This window comes from Pelobates fuscus, chromosome 11 (genome assembly GCF_036172605.1).
Source record: "Pelobates fuscus isolate aPelFus1 chromosome 11, aPelFus1.pri, whole genome shotgun sequence".
Lineage (NCBI taxonomy): Eukaryota > Metazoa > Chordata > Amphibia > Anura > Pelobatidae > Pelobates > Pelobates fuscus.
In genome coordinates this window covers 83,861,887-83,879,163 of record NC_086327.1, presented here as the reverse complement: position 1 = coordinate 83,879,163, position 17,277 = coordinate 83,861,887, and the positions used below count along the sequence as shown (strand labels likewise).

At 40.5% G+C, this 17,277-nt stretch overlaps 1 protein-coding gene across 3 annotated transcripts in view; it reads right to left on the bottom strand.

The window, feature by feature from the left end:
- Positions 1-2,261: 2,261 nt before the first annotated feature.
- The window catches only part of KMT2A (lysine methyltransferase 2A), a 101,096-nt gene continuing 86,080 nt past the window's right edge, over positions 2,262-17,277 (bottom strand). For all 3 annotated transcript variants that reach the window (XM_063435906.1, XM_063435907.1, XM_063435908.1), the window contains exons 31-36: positions 15,171-15,245; positions 12,882-13,056; positions 11,808-11,915; positions 8,288-8,371; positions 7,884-8,013; positions 2,262-6,631 (exon numbers count right to left, since the gene is read on the bottom strand). In XM_063435906.1, the coding sequence (XP_063291976.1) occupies positions 6,356-6,631; positions 7,884-8,013; positions 8,288-8,371; positions 11,808-11,915; positions 12,882-13,056; positions 15,171-15,245 (848 nt within the window). In that variant the 3' untranslated portion in view covers positions 2,262-6,355. The remainder of the gene's footprint in view (positions 6,632-7,883; positions 8,014-8,287; positions 8,372-11,807; positions 11,916-12,881; positions 13,057-15,170; positions 15,246-17,277) is intronic.

Genomic DNA, 17,277 nt, shown 5'->3' with positions numbered 1-17,277 from the left:
ATGTAATTTATACTCAACATAATGTTCTTTTCCTGGCTATTCTACATGGTAGCATCATGCTTCCTCTCTTAAGGGTTCTTCATGTAGCTTATTTAAAAGACTGGGGATTACAGAGGGAGGGGGCTTTTATGAACTCTTTTTAATTTAATCAGTCCTTTCCAGACAGCTGGGTAAGCGCCAACTAATATGCGATGTTGCCATACAGAATAGCAAGAGAATGAAAATTACAGTAAGTATGAAATTACATTTTCTTCTTTGCTTCTGTTTATGCAGACCTAGCCACACCTACCCTGACTGTGATGCACATAACCTACAGTAAACATTTGCATCATTTTCAATCAGATGTTAACTTTCTTTGGAAGTGTTTATATCCTGCTCTTTTTTGGACCATGGGAGTTTAGTGAAGATCCCTGCCAATGTCCAGGTCTAAGCACAGTTACTAAACTTTCTATGAAATATTGTGTCAGGACAATTAGATTGTCATGACTAACACCGGGCTACCACTTTAGTCCTTTGGACAAGTCGATTTTTTAAATTTATTTTAAATTTCCACACTTCAGAAAATAAAATAAAAAATAAAAAGACTCTCTAAGCTGAGTAGCTCCCCATTCACAAAACAGCGTGAATAACTTGTACTTTTCTCAAGTGGTATTGTAAATGTGGAGCTGATTGGCCCAGACCGTCACCTGAAACTCTAAGCCAATCAACAGCACACCTTACTTAGGCTTCCTAATTAACCCGGAATGAGAGGGACAGAATTAACCGGTGCTGGATCCAACATTTCTGTTATTAACTGTTTAACCCCTAAAGGTAAGCCAACACCTCTTTATAAATCGTTGGTAAGACCGCACCTTGAATATGCTGTGCAATTTTGGGCACTTGTTCTAAAAAAGCATATCATGGCACTAGAAAATGTGCAGAGGCGAGCTACAAAATTGGAAAAAGGAATGGAGCACTTTAGTTATGAAGAAAGGTTTAAAAATTTAAATCTCTTTAGTTTGAAAAACGGCGCCTCAGAGGGGATATAATAACATTATACAAATATATTTGGGGCCAGTATAAACCATTATCTGGAAATCTATTCATAAACATGGCTACACATAGGACACAAGGTCCTGCATTTAGGCTGGAAGAAAGGAGATTTAATCGAAGGCAAAGGAAAGGTTTTTTTACAGTAAGAACTATAAGGATATGGAATTCTCTGCCTGAAGAGGTGATTTTATCAGAGTCCATACAAATGTTTAAACAGCAATTGGATAAATACTTCCAAAAACATAACATACAGGGATATAATTTCTAATTAGTGGGGTAATAGCTGCTTGATCCAAGGAGATATCGGACTGCCATTTTGGGGTCAAGAAGGAATTTATTCCTAGTTTGTTGCAAAATTGGAAGCACTTCAGACTGTGTTTTTTGCCTTCCTTTGGATCAACAGCAAAAACATATGAGGAAGGCTGAACTTGATGGACGCAAGTCTCTTTTCAGCTATGTAACACCAGAGATCTCCTAACACCATTACAACAGACTATAGCGTTTGGAATACAAATACGTTTTCGTAATGCTATATTGTTCCTTTAAGTGGTCCCTATTTTTCTATTTTCCATAAGACAACTTATAAAATAAGAACTTAAAAAGCTATTCATTTTGTAGTGGTCTTATTTTATGTTTTAGTATGCCAAATCACTACCCTACTAATGTTAAGGGGTCATTTGTTATTATTTAAAGAAAAGACTCAAACACTTTTTTGTACATCAAGAAACTGGACATGTTTATTAAGTAAACTAATCACTTAAATTAAAAAAGTGCATAGAAAAAAAGCAAACATTTTAAAACGCCTCTCTGAAATTTTTACAACTATATACACTTTACATTCAAACAGCTCCAAGTTCTGTTTCATATTAAACAGTTTTACATTTTCCTTCAGTTCCGTTCAGACGGACACTTGTTAAAAAAACAAAACCAAACAAAAAAAATATTTTTTTGACATTTTTTTTTTTTTTTTTAAATAACACTGATAAAACTACAACACTTTCCTTTTTCCTATTTTCTTAAATATCAAAATAAGTATTCCTGTAAAACAAAAATAAAGTAAAGTTGGAAGAGCAGCAGGAAACAGCATGGTAAGGTTTACATAGGATGGCAGTTGTAGTTTACGACTGAGCAGATAAATATGATTGCTTGCATCGACAGGTCTGCAATACAAGCTTATTTGAAAGACATTTATATATAGTCAGAATGAATTCAAAGATCACAATAACACTAATTTTTTTTCCCATTTTTTTATACTTAAACCTTAAATGCAAGGGGGTTAGTGCCCCTAAGTACTTGGAAACAGAGGTTCTAAGAGAAAAATTAAGTTGTACAATTCACAATTGGATATAGGCACAGAAATAATCCGGAATCTCCTGGGCAAGCAGTCAGTAATGATCACTTCCTGCCCTTTGGAACCTGTATACTAGTTCTCTCAGTGTGTCCCAGGAGACATTAAAAGAGTTAACATTGATTTCAAACCACAGAAAGATGCGTGTTCTGTGGCACACAAAAAAAACACAAACTAAAAACACATGATTAAAGCATTTTTTTCTTCTTATATAGACCGTTTGGAAGCTTAATGTAATATATTGGAGCTGGTACTGCTTGCTGTCTCCATTGCTATGAGGTACATTAACAGGTATAGTGCCTTAATACAGGGAAAAGAATCCCAATTTTTGCACTATAATAGACTGCTTCTTTACCCTGTAAAAACTGCAACATTTAGTGCTGGGAGTGCTACATGCAAGTTTTCTTTTACCAGCTCTTAAAAACGTTTCTGCCTTCCTAATGAGAGGTTACAGTGAGAAAATTCATCAATGTCAACTTGGAGCCAATACCGTTAATATCTACTACAGGACCTTGGCAGCAGTGTTTGGATTTCAGGAGGATGAGTTACATGATGTACTTACTGCACATTTTGCTGGCGCTAATAAAATTACGGTTAACAGGTTCAATCAGTCCTCAATTAAAAAGAAAAGCATGAGCAGAACCTTATTTTTTGTGATGGCAACTTATGCGTGCAATAGGAGACTGGTTTATAAAGACGTCTTAGAGTACAAGCGTGGCAGCTCTGAATTCAATTAAGGCTGCTACAATATGTTCACGTGTAAACACTACAAGCAAGTGAGGAAACACAATTTGCTTTCAAATCAAGAAAGAAAGAAAAAAGTTATTCAGTGACCAAAGAACTGTAGAAAATTGGAAAGGAAACAGCAAATCTTAGGCTAAAGTAGCTGAGTTAGGAACATTTTTTTATCTCGGCAACTTTTTCAACTCACAAGTAACATTTTTGCAATTCCCCAGTAAATGTTCCAATTTTTCCTAAATGTGTCTCATAGTGAATCGGGAACTTTCAACAATGACTTTACAGAGCGACAATGTCATGTAAGATTTTTTCAATCTTTTTGGGGACAACTTGTCTCCATCCATCTGTTAACTCCTTGACATATACTAAACTTCCAATGAAAATCAAATCCCTTATGTCATGAAGTCACTTTGGCAAAAGGTTAGATTTAAAATGTGGTGCCACTTTAAATGAGTCTGCTAGTGAAAGCATAGATATACCAGTCTAGCCTATTTATGTTCCGATAGTAAAATAGTTATTGTATAGACCCATTGTAAGTGCACTCATCAGTAAATCACAGGTGAAACCCAACAGCATACCTGTTTATAAAATCCTGGTCTGAGAACTGGAATTTCTGTCCTCTTCTACAAACAGCTTTGAGTTTGTGATATATAAAGTGAGCACCCCCACTGTACTTGATGATGATGCACAGTTACCTGCACTGACCGGAAAAAAGTAAGCATATGGAGAATGTGAGTGTGGTTAAGTGTTCACATCTGCCAAACCACCCCAGCATCTAGCGTCTAAACTGCAGAGTACAAGAGGACAGCCAGGGAACACCATGATTCGTCCCTTTGTATAATGTGTATACTGCAGCCTTTGCAGCACTTGTACTAAATTCTAGGTCTGGAACTCCTCCGTAGCTAGTCTGTGAATGAGCAAGTTTGTCGGTCAACATATCTGAGTAAAACTAACACTTCAACAATAAATATTTCCAAAATTCTTCAGGTATACAAGGCCTGTAACCAATATAGCACATATAAATTCACTTCCAACTACATCACTCTTTATACCTCCAAACTGGGAGACGGGCAAAAAAAAAAAAAAAACAGAAGACTCCATAGTAACCAAAATAGTTCTTCTGCAGACTATGATAAAAATAACATTTTACAGATTGACCAGCAAAAAAAAACTCACCCCACACCCCCAAAAAACAGTCCTTTTGAAAAATAAACCTCATAACCCCAAATCCTGTTAAGAAGTCCCTGCCCACCCTTTTAAGTGCTTCCTTATTATTTAAGTGCTTCCAATAGAAAAATATAGAGGTATTTACATTTTGTAAAAAAACATTTTTAAATACTACAAAAAATAAAACACAAGATGTAAACGGAACATTGGAGAAACCCTCCTGGGTGGGGAAATGTTTAAATGTAACTGCTAATCCTTTGTCGCACAGGTCAGGGAGGAATCATTTATCTCCACCACTAATGGGTGGGAAGAAATAGTCTCTTAAAGTCTGCCCACTGGAACCCCCAATGTCTCTTTCTTCGCAGTGAATTGGTTTCACAGTCAAATGGATCCAACATTACCTGCAAGAATAAGATCAATTCTAAAATACTTGGGAAGTTTCTAGCAAAGGCTTTGAGAAAGCATGCTTGGTGGTGTGCTTTGAAGGTTGGTAATATGAAGATTTGTAGCCCTGCTTAGTGTCAAGAACCCCACAATCGTAAACATAACCTCCTCCCCCCGCTCTCATTTAGTGAGAGTATATGATTCTGTATTGCATGATTTCACACTTGTCTTAAATATTAAATAAAAAGGTTTTTCCTGCAGTATGGGTAAGCTCCCCCATTAACGTTTAACTCCACCCTTTTGTACAAACAACAGCATAAAACAGAAAAATAATTCAACAACAAAGCATTAAAGCCAATCAATATCAATAAAACTGCTTACTGTTCAAGGTAAGAGTATTGTGATTGGCTGAGGCTGTAATTAGCTGGTAAAATCCATCTAGGCATTAAGGATATTCACTCACCAGCAAATTACAAGTATTGCAATGGGTGTTTATCATAAAGGAGTTTGTTTATCCTATGCATGTCAGATCAATGGATATAGCTCCTTGATGGTCACAAACAGGTCAATATCCCTCACAAATGTTTACTCGGACATACGATTTTACAATCTCAGGCTATGCCATTTCAAGCAACGGGAGGATTGGTGCCTCTACTTTAAAATGAAAGAAGAATAAAAAAATTATTAAAAATGGGTGACCAAGTCAAATTGAGGGTGGCTTCAAAGTCTGTCTCCTATGTCAGAATTGTAAAATACTCCTTTATGTTTAAGAGCAGATAGAACACGAACAGAGAAGTCTCTCTCACCTAGTAGGTTCAATGAAAAATTGCATCACCTCACCAAACCAATTACAACAGTGTATGTTACGGAGGTGAGGGGCAACAATCATATCCATACAACATCCCACCCCATTAAATACAGGTTATCATAACATACTGTGGATGATATACCAGGGGAAGCCTGTGTGTCTACCTGACCAATACTGGGGTAGCAAATCTGAGGGTGTGCAAAGCATCGATTATCAGCAACATGTATTAGAAATGGTTCATATTTAAACTGACACCTCTCTGAAATAAAACAGGCTTAGGGTTTCCAACAATTTTAGGGAAACATTGTAAATATCCACTGACTCAAACAATATATAATTGGGGAACCACTGGAGATGCTTTTTTTTCTTTTTTGAAGCCTCTCAAAGCTGACTGCCCCCACAAGATTACTTGGGTAAAATAAAAATAAAAAACTGCTTCTCTAAAACACATCTGAAATGCACTTCTTTGTTTTCCTGCACTGCCATGCAGCATTTGGTTAAAAAAATAATAAAAAGTAAAATAAAATAAATTATTCTACTTGACTAATTAAAAGTTCGTTCACACTGTCAAGGTAGCAGATCAGTTTTGAAGTATCTTAATTAAATGCAGTGAGTTTGATTCTGTATCCTTATCAAACATCAGAGCATATTCCTGATCAGTGTATAGTTAACTCTGTACATTTACAGAGTATATAACATGTTCATTAGCAGTAACCACTCAGCCTTGAATTGCAATCTGGTGCTGGAAGTGCTACTTCGAGCAGGGGGGCAGTCCTAGAAGGACTAGTTACATGGCAGCACTTGTCTGATTTGGGCCAGGAATTTGGTTGGTCCTGCATTCGCACATTTCCAGCATACAGTATGGTGTATTTGCAGTATCAATTTAGGAACTTTCTGCATTTTTTGGTCCCACAGTTGCACGCCAATTTGTTGTTGGCATCCTCAATAGGGAACTTGTAGTCATACGTGAGCTCTTCTCCTCGGTAGATTTTACGCATTGCGAATATTACAATGTGTTTCTGTCCATCAATAGGGATGACACGTGAATAGCAGTTGGGCTCGCAAGAGTGGTTGATAAAGCGGGCAGCATTCCCATGCATGGTGGCATCTACAACCTCAGTATCGTCGATACGGAACATGTAGCAGCCAATGCCCTAAAGGAGAAAGGAATTGCAGTTATTTAGAGGACACTATAAAGGTGCTGCTTTACCTTTTTTTCTTTCTAATTGTTCACATTTTAAATACAACACTAGTTTTAATTATAGCGCCTTTTATTGCTTGTTGGTTTTTTTTGTTATTTAGAGGACCATATGCACATATGATTGTTACCAACACTTGCATATTTATAGAATGTACAAAAACTTTGATGTTTCAAACTAACATGTCTACTAACAACTTTCGGTTAATCGATGTAAAAAAAATAAGAACGCTATAACAGAGATGGTTTGACCTTGCCCTTAAAATGCTCAGTCTGGGCTGGCTAGGCATTACAGGTTTAACAGAAGATTCCCTCTCCTATGTATGGGCACCCCTAGAACTGCACTGCAAAGTCACCTCATACAACTAAAGACAGACTTGTACTGCTTGTGCAGAAACATGGAAGCCAGTCTCCTTTCCTTCCAACACCCTACAGGCCCTCTGTTGTGAACTGGAACTGGTCTGTAACACTGACTCAAGATACAGTGGCTATCCTTCAGGTTTAAACTAATTTGGTTATTTTACCTTTGGGTGGCTGGACTTAAAGGACCACTATAGGCACCCAGACCACTTCAGCTCAGTGAAGTGGTCTGGGTGCCAAGTCCATCTAGGATTAACCCTGCGTGTTGTAAACACAGCAGTTTCAGAGAAATGGGTTAATCCAGCCTCTAGTGGCTGTTTCATTGATAGCCGCTAGAGGCGCTTCCGCGCTTCTCACTGATTTTCACAGTGAGAAGACGCTGGTGATAATGCTTTCCTATGGACTGGCTGAATGCGCACACGGCTCTTGCCGCGCATGCGCATTCAGCCGATGACGACCGAAGGAGGAGGAGAGTCCCCAGCGCTGGAGAAAGGTGAGTGTTTAACCCCTTCAGAGCCACAGGAGGGGGACCCTGAGGGTGGTCCTTTAAGTTGGGATGTGATCAGTATCCAATGTGGTTGTCTATTTCTCTCCCCACTTCCTGCTTTATTGTTTTACCAGTTTGGTGATCCCTATTGTTCTTATGTACATATTATGCTACATTTATACCCTGTTTTCCTCAAACAAGTTGTCTTGCCGCTTTACTGACTTAGCTTCAAATATTTCCACACAGTGTATAATCAACCTGTGATGGAGTATCGATTTTTAAAGGGAAGTTAGAACCTAGTGACACAAACTACAAATAATTTATTTCATTAATCCAATTGGTTTTCTCGTTGAGCACTCACTTTTCCATCATAATACTTCTCCCTTTTATCAGTGAGCGTTGAGCGTATGACGTTTCCAGAATACTCAATCACCATCTCTCCTGCATCAATATTCCTTTTGCAGAACAGACCTCGTCCATGTATTGGAGACCTACGAGAAGGTAACCTAACATGGTTACTGTGGCATTTTCAGAGTAGTAAAAACTATGGTAATTGTACAGTGATGCAACGCAATTAATCATTTCTAGAAAGTCTTATTACTATTATTTATATAACGCCAACAAATTCCACAGAACTTTACAATTATAGAACAGTAAAACTGACATACAAACTATTAGCAAGAGGTAAAGAGATGAAACAAGAGGTGAAGAAGGGCCTGCTCCAACACGCTTACAATTTGTGAGAAATAAAATGGTTCTACTGACCTATATACACCTACAGCCTCTTTGGATGTCTTTTTAAGGTGTCGGAAGCGCATGGGCATTGGCAAATCCATGCTTGTGGCCCTCCTGCAGATATTTACAAAGGAAAATGAACATTTAATATTACATTTTGTACAAGAATAAGCAGATGCAGCCTGCCGAACCACACTAAATACAATTTTATTTTGTTCTATCCCATCATGACAGATAAAAAGTGCATAAACATCCACAAGTGCAAAGGGAAGTGATCACTAAAACAGGCCCTGCGAGGAAACTAAACAAACATCCAACCAATATTGTTTAGATATGTTTAACCACTTTCTGTGAAAAAATAAGCAGAGATGTGTTCACTTCAAACACTATAGCCATTCTAGCATGTTGCAGTAGTTATGGTGCCACGCTGCTTAGGAGCTTCTGCTAGCTCTCAAGAGCGAAGATCTGTAGAAATGCAGCGTCAGCTGATCTCTCTCAGCCAATAAGCTATGCCACCAGTCCTAGCTTTTTGTGGTCAATCTTCATCAGTTACATTATTAGACATAAAGACAAAATAAGACAAGTGAGTATCTGAACAAAGTTGGTTATGTCCAGTCATAAAGTACGATTTTCTGTAGCAGGATTAATATTCAATATTGATTCCCAAACACTGGTTATATGTCATAAGGCTACAGAGCTAATCTTAGTAAGAGGGCAGATATAATTTTTACCCGGATGGAACGACGACGACGACTAAATCGCCCTCTCTCATGTCAGAGCCCTAGACATTTATTATAGCCAAGGCATCTACATTAGGGAACACTTCTCTGACCTATCGTAAAGCGCAGCTGTCAGGAACTCCATATTGTGCAGTTGTTACACTTTAAAACCATTTTGCCAGTTCAATTCTGAAGTTGGGAATCCTTAACCCATTAATGTTGTTAGGGTGTACTATGCCGCCCTGCATTTAGTGAGTCTAAATGAGGTTATGAGGCATAGTACACCCTAACGATCTTGCGCTCCCCAGCTGCAATTTACTTACCTGGACCGGCGATCCCGGTCCAGGGGTGGGACTGCCTCTTGAGACAGGTAGTCCCCATGCCTCCTTCCAGCCCTCCAGTACCATGTGATCACGACTGACGTCGCATGTCACATGGTTGCAAAGCAGTCTATGAGACTGCCTGCAGGGGGACTGCCCGAGTGTCCAGGCAGTCCCCCTAGTGCCTGAAAATTTAAAATAAAGTTAGTAAAACACATTCAAACAATATATTACACAAGTTGACAAAAATACCTGATTAGCATATTATACATATCTAATAATCTAATTAATACCAAAATACACTCAGAATTAAATTATATATGTATAATATGATAAGCAGGTGTTTTAATTAATGTATAATATATTACAAAATATACATAAAATAAAACTAAAATGTAATGTCATAAGCGTATCTTTATATATTATTCTCGCTCTATATATAGAATATCTTGATATATTATTCTCTCACTCTATAAAGAGAGAAAGAATAATATATATAAAAAAATCTCAAAATACACTTAGAATTATAAATATATAATTAGAATATATAATATATGTGTGTGTGTATGAATATATATTCACAAAGTGTATATCTACTATATTTACATACATTTTTTATGAATAATAATTTAAGGGACCTGTAAAACCTGTACACGTGGGGTACTGTTGTATGTATTACATATGTATAATATGCTAATCAGGTGTTTTAATTAATGTATAATACATTACAAAATATACATAAAATAGAAATAAAATGTAATGTCATAAGCGTATCTTGATTATATTATTCTCGCTCTATATATATTGAGAGAGAGAGAGAGAGAGAGAATTATTTTATGAATATAATTTAAGGGACCTGCCTGACAACCCAGGCAGAAAATCCATTGAATTTAATTTAGAAGCCCTATATTTAACCCTGTAACTTTACATAACACCATAAAACCTGCACATGTGGGGTACTGTTGTACTTGAGACTTCATTGAACACAAATATAAGTGTTTTAAAACACTAACATTTGTAATGATGATAATATCAACAGTAAAAGTGCAGTTTGAATATGAAATATGAAAACTAACTGAAAAACTAATATGAAAACGTTTATGACTAAGTGGCTACTACAAAAGACTGGACTTCTCCAATTCTGAATGCCCTGGGTTGTCTACTTTTGTGAATGGTATGCCATGATGGGGGTAATTCTCATTCCTTGGCTGCCATATGATCTCAAAGACAACATAATCTCAGCAAACCAATCTGGCAAACTGAAATGGGGAAGCCATATATTTGTCCCTGTTGTAAGAAAACCTAGCATTTCCAAGACTTTGTTCGAACAATATTTCGTATGTTTTCCTAGTTTATTTGTTTGGTAGTTTTAAAACTACCGAACCACCGTCCATCCCCTGGCTCATTATCACCAAAGGAAACCATCAATTAAGCGCTCTCCCTGTGTGGCCACTGTTCGTATAGCCGAACACCACGTGCAAAAGAAAACGGCAGCCATCTTGTTTGCACGAAAAGAGGCAGCGGGACTTGGTCTTTGAGTGTCTGGAACTAAAATCGTACACTCGACTTCCCGAACACCGGTCAAACTATACGAACGCCTGCTTCCTTTTCCAGAACAGCTAGGAAAGCGCTGTTCGGTAGTTTGGTTCCCACGAACCAGGGGAACAGCCGTGACTATGAGCCAGGGGATTCCGTTTGTGCATTATTTCGTTTTTGTGACTTGTCGAAATAGACCGACCACACAGCCTAAACTCATGGAACTGTTTCTGGGAGGAGTCTCGTGTGCGTTCCATAAAATTCGAAAACCCCTGAACTGATCTGGGTGATATGTTGGTCACCCAGATCAGGGCTATCAGCGGATATGACACTTCTGGGGATACTATGTATTTTGGGGTATTTTATAAGTTTTGTGAAAATAATGTTTTTTCTGCCTGGAGATAATTAATTTATTACTTTATCTGACTCAATTATCTCCAGGCAGAGAGGAGGGAATTGCTGGTTTGTATTGCGAGTGTCACAGTTTGTCACTGCATTGTTATTGGCTGTACCATTTCTTTCCCTGCTCCCCACAAGGTCCACGGGGGAGTGCCCCTTGCATGGGGAATTGTATAAAAGCCAGTGTGGCACCAATAAAGCTTCAGTGTTGTTACACCTTTCATCAAGTTTCGGCTGATGTTTGGGCACCTATTACATCATTGGGAGAATCTGCTGGTAAAAAGCTGTATCTGATCAGGAGAAAGAGCTATAATCACTCATGCTCATAGCAATTCGGGTGGAAACAAACGAACCGATAGCTACCACATCAGGGTTCATTACACCTGTAGCTTTCCAAAACCCCATAAAACATGTACATGGGTGGGGGGGAATCCATGAACATAAATATGAGTGTTAGAGCAGTAAAACCTATATTGACAATATCATCAGTGAAAGTGCATTTCTTTGTTAAAAAATGCGAAAAAAATGCAAAAAAAAATTATTTCGTCTACTGCACAAAGGCAATATAGACTTTACCGAGCAGATTTGAGCTGCACCTCTTCTTCTTCCTCGTCGTTGGGTTTGTACTCTGGCGGCTGGCGATGTTTGGATGCCAGAAAGTTAAACATGTCAAATGTAGATTTTCTGAAGAAGAAAAAAAATGTGAATATTAAAAAAAATTTCATTCTAAGAAATTAAGCAAATAACCAATGAAGGCATTTTATTGACCTATACCAGGAAAAAAGTAAGAGCCAGTAAATGATTTAAAGGGTCAGCAAACAGCATGCAAATGTGCACACAATGGACATGGTGTCTGTGTTCAGTACTAAATGCACCCTGCACTATCCATGTATATGGCGCAAAATATGCATGGTGTAGACATCTTGGAATGGGACGTACGCAGATAGTTGCTTCTCTAAGAAATACTATAACAGATGGAAATAATAGAAGTATGTTTATTTTAATATTGTTTGAATATATTTTGTGTTTCAAACACCACCATTATGTATACATTGTGATTGTAGAACACAGTGATTCATCAATAACTATTCATTAGCTCCCATGAAACATTATCATTACCAACATGTGGACGAGATGGGGTGGAGGGAGAAGAGAGAGACTCATTACTTAAATCACTTTGTTTATGCTGCCCTAGTCACACCTCTCTGCATGTGACTTGCACAGCCTTTCTAAACAGTTCCTCTAAAGAGTGATCGAATATTTAAACTTTCTTTATTGCATATTCGGTTTACTTTAGAATGTCTTATCCCATGTTCTGTTAATAACCTTCTAGACCCTGCAGGAGCCGCCTGAGTGTGTGATTAAAGTTCATTTAATAGAGCAGGAGATACAAACTTCTAAAGCAGCTTAACATCTGATAGAAAATTAAAATTTATTTTCGCTTCCATCCAGGCTGTCTTAGCTACAGCCAGGGTAGGTGTGGCTAGGGCTTCGTGGACAGAAACAAGCGTGATTTAACTCCTAAATGGCAGATAATTGAGCAGTAAGACTGTAGGGGCATGATCTATAAACCAAAACAGTTTCATTAAGCTAATGTTCTTTTGATTATAGTGTACCTTTAAATAAATAATTGAAAATTTGCTTCATCACCTGAGGTGTACTTCAGCCCGTGCAGATCCGTGTGGATTAAGTGGAGGTTCCTCTTCTCCTGCTGGCCGGTGGAAGCGGAATTTGTAGTTACGGCATCTGTTGGCTCCATACAGCTGTTCTACCAGGAATACAATGGCATCATGTATGATTCCCAGCATTCGAAGGCCATTAACACCTGCAAGGATGCACAAAAAATGATTGTAGTTTCCAGCACAGAACGTTTTTTATTTTTATTTCCTTAGTGCACGGATGAACATACAGGCTTGTAGTGCCACAACAACAGGGCAATTACTTTGTAAGTGTACAAGCAATTAGTGTCATGGCATATGCGAGATTTGCACTATTTTTATGTTAATAAACAGTTATAGGTTATAAGTTATAGGTTGAAACCTAAGACTGGCAGGTTATAGCAAATAAAGTTAGGCTAGGTTAAGAGCAGACATGTCCAACCACTATTCAAACAGAACCTTAGGCATAACATTAATTGTCGCTTATTGCTGGTGCCCTTTATATGAACATAACGTCAGGTGAAAGAGCAATTCTAGTGCATAACAAAACATTAGTGTTATATAAAAATTAACTTTATAGAAACTTCAGCCATAGCAGTAAGGCTTAGTGGTATCCCAGTAGGCTTAGGTGCTTTAGCGTTTTGCCACTTGTACTATAAATCATTGTAGGGTGCGAGCTGGCTAGTCAGGCTCTATGACTTGCTTCGTTTTTACACAGAGCTAAAGGTCTGCTCTAGACATGCTGGGTATGCTGTGTATGGAGAAGTGTTAGACATCTCTCTAATTGGAGTCGCTTACAATGTACCACTGAGAGCATTATCAGTATGGTACTTTATCACATCAATAGTAGGTCTTATAGTGTACAGATAGATAAAAGCAGGGAAATGAGAATCATAAGACACAAAAGAAAACGTAATGGATATCGTTTAAAACACTTAAAATCCGGTGTTATTAAAGAGGGGATATGCTCAGATGGCAGTCCCAAGAGCGAGTTCAGCCTATTCCTCTAAGTGGCAAAGCTGCTGCTTCGCTTGGGCAAGTGTTACTCTCGAACAGGGTACCTCCTCGGCCCCACGCCTGCATGAGGGCCGGCATCTCTTTGCCACAGACATGGGTTCGTCTAGGGACCAAGTCTATCCCCTTCAGGGGGAGGGCAGAGGTGTTGAGTGGCGATCTCCGCTGGTAATGGATGTTCTTCCGCCCACGTGCCTGGAGGACTTTCCTCGGGTGGTCCCCAGCTTTGTTCGAGGTCTTGCGCTCTGAGGAGACTTTACCCTGCGTGACTGCTCCTTTCTCAGAGGTTCCCTTTCCGTGGTTCAGACTAGCACTGTGGTGTCTGTTATACGTGCTTGAATCTTCCACCAGAAGTTCTGGAATATCTGATCTAGCGGGGGGAGTAGGAGAGTCTTGTCTAGAGTGGTTGGATTCAGAGGGAAGAAGCGGCCGTCTCTCCTCCACTCAGTCTCGAGTGGGCCGCAACCTGCCGCCGCAGTTCTCTGAGCCTCTGGGCGTTGATTAAGGTGTCCACAGATAGAGCAAGGTACCCCCAGCATGGGAGTCACCTTGGGTAGAGTTCTCAGTCTCTGTAGCTCGGATTATCACCGGATAAGCAGCGTTCGCAGCAGGAGCTCATGCAATGCTCGTCTTGCCAGCTTGCAATCCAAGCTCTGTACCCCCCACCCCCCCCGAAAACCACATTTATACCAATTCACACAGTGCTAAATTGGAACACTGAATGCCTATGATTATAAAATAGAAATACTTTGAATTGTTTTGGGTGTGGGAGATTGTTTTCAATGCCATCAATTAATGCAAGCAGCTATGCTTATGTATCACAAGTTATATTATTTATATGTAACTGCCATAGAGGCATACCTCTAAAATTTACAAAGCTCCAAGGGAACAGACCTGAGACAAGTGCTATACTGTCTGGGAGTAGGTTTCTGGCATTGCTGTGGTATAAGACATCCCTCTCATAATAGCATCAGAAAACATGCCTATGCATAGGTCATTCAATCTGACTAGCTGGGGCCAGTGCTAGGTGCACACATCGGTCATTCTGTCCCTACTTTTAAGACTTGCCCCCACTGCGTTCCTGAATGTGAGAGACAGAAGTTTGGAGGACATTTGTGTGAACTGGTCTCTCAGTATATAACCCAGCAAAGACTAGAGCTGCCAGAGAAGTATTTTCAAATAAGTGGGTCAAGCCTGAGCCAAAGCCATACAACAACTATGTTCAACACCTTATCCTCAAGAAAAAATAACCCTGCTGTCAAGATACCTGAAAAGGAGAGCTGTTTCAATCTGGCGTTGGACCGCGCCTCCTGTACCTTGTCAGTAAGAGATTTCCAGGCTTCTGCAAGAAAAGAGTTAAGAGTGTCAGAACAGAGAAATGCAAGAAGTACAAACCTTTTTTAATTGTGTATTGCTTTCTCCTTTCGCTAGGGATTTTGTTCTCTGTATTTTACATGTGCTTTAAACTTTGACTAAAAAACAACGAGTAAACTGAAACAAAACAAAAAACACCCTAATGACTTCCACCAGTAAAGGAAATCTATATAAAAAATACAGTGAATACAAATTAAAATTGCATCATTAGGCTGGGACACTACAGACAGACACTGTCTCTGCAGTGCTTTATTAGAAAGAAAGAAAATGTAGGGGAAAAAAAACTGTGTACAATGTAACAGTGGATTAGAGATATAGTTTAATAGCATGCAATCCAACTGGCTGACCGAGTCTGTGCCTTTATGTATTTTTTTATGTATTTCCAGACAGCCTGACAACACACACAGAGTGCTGTAGTTTCAGGTTTGTTTAGATTGTTACTACTGAATATATTGTCCATTTGTATAATTGTTAAATCCTTTAGCGTCCATCATGTCAACGCTTTCTCTTTTCCACTTCAGGTATCACAAAAAACGTTGCCGTTTTAAATGTACCCTACATTTTCTGAGCCATATCACATCTGAACAGGACCGGCGCTACCATTAGGTGAATAAGGCATTCGCCTGGGGCACTCACCGTGAAGTTTCCTGGTGGTCTGCCCTGCAGTTCTCTGGGTCTGGAACGCTGGGTGAGCGGCTCCATAGCCACCTCCCAGCGCAGCCATTCACCTGCTGGGCTCCCTCTGCCTCCAATTAACTACTCAGGGAGCGGGGTATGCTGTAACCCCAGCACCTGAGCAGAGCACTGTGCTTCCTGCAGGTGGGGGAAGCCGGGTCATGTCCCGGCTGCCCCCTGCCCGTGAATACCAGAAACTCTGAGGAGAACAGGAGCAGCCTGTGCTCACAGTGCACGGCTCCCCCTGCTTTCCCAGCAGAAAGAAGAAAAACTTCCTCTAGCCTGGACCTCTTCACTTCAGAGCACCCAGGTAGGCTAAGGGGGATTGTTTATTGTATGAATGGTTGTAAATTGGTGTGTGTTAAATTACTGTATCTCTGTGTGTAAATAAAGTGTGACTTTATGAAAAGTTGTCTGAGCTCGTGTTTGAGTGTGTGTGCGCAAGAGACAATGTTAGTGACACCGTGTCAGTGAGAGCGCGCCAGTGACACCGTGTCAGTGAGAGCGCGCCAGTGACACCGTGTCAGTGAGAGCGCGCCAGTGACACCGTGTCAGTGAGAGCGCGCCAGTGACACCGTGTCAGTGAGAGCGCGCCAGTGACACCGTGTCAGTGAGAGCGCGCCAGTGACACCGTGTCAGTGAGAGCGCGCCAGTGACACCGTGTCAGTGAGAGCGCGCCAGTGACACCGTGTCAGTGAGAGCGCGCCAGTGACACCGTGTCAGTGAGAGCGCGCCAGTGACACCGTGTCAGTGAGAGCGCGCCAGTGACACCGTGTCAGTGAGAGCGCGCCAGTGACACCGTGTCAGTGAGAGCGCGCCAGTGACACCGTGTCAGTGAGAGCGCGCCAGTGACACCGTGTCAGTGAGAGCGCGCCAGTGACACCGTGTCAGTGAGAGCGCGCCAGTGACACCGTGTCAGTGAGAGCGCGCCAGTGACACCGTGTCAGTGAGAGCGCGCCAGTGACACCGTGTCAGTGAGAGCGCGCCAGTGACACCGTGTCAGTGAGAGCGCGCCAGTGACACCGTGTCAGTGAGAGCGCGCCAGTGACACCGTGTCAGTGAGAGCGCGCCAGTGACACCGTGTCAGTGAGAGCGCGCCAGTGACACCGTGTCAGTGAGAGCGCGCCAGTGACACCGTGTCAGTGAGAGCGCGCCAGTGACACCGTGTCAGTGAGAGCGCGCCAGTGACACCGTGTCAGTGAGAGCGCGCCAGTGACACCGTGTCAGTGAGAGCGCGCCAGTGACACCGTGTCAGTGAGAGCGCGCCAGTGACACCGTGTCAGTGAGAGCGCGCCAGTGACACCGTGTCAGTGAGAGAGCGCCAG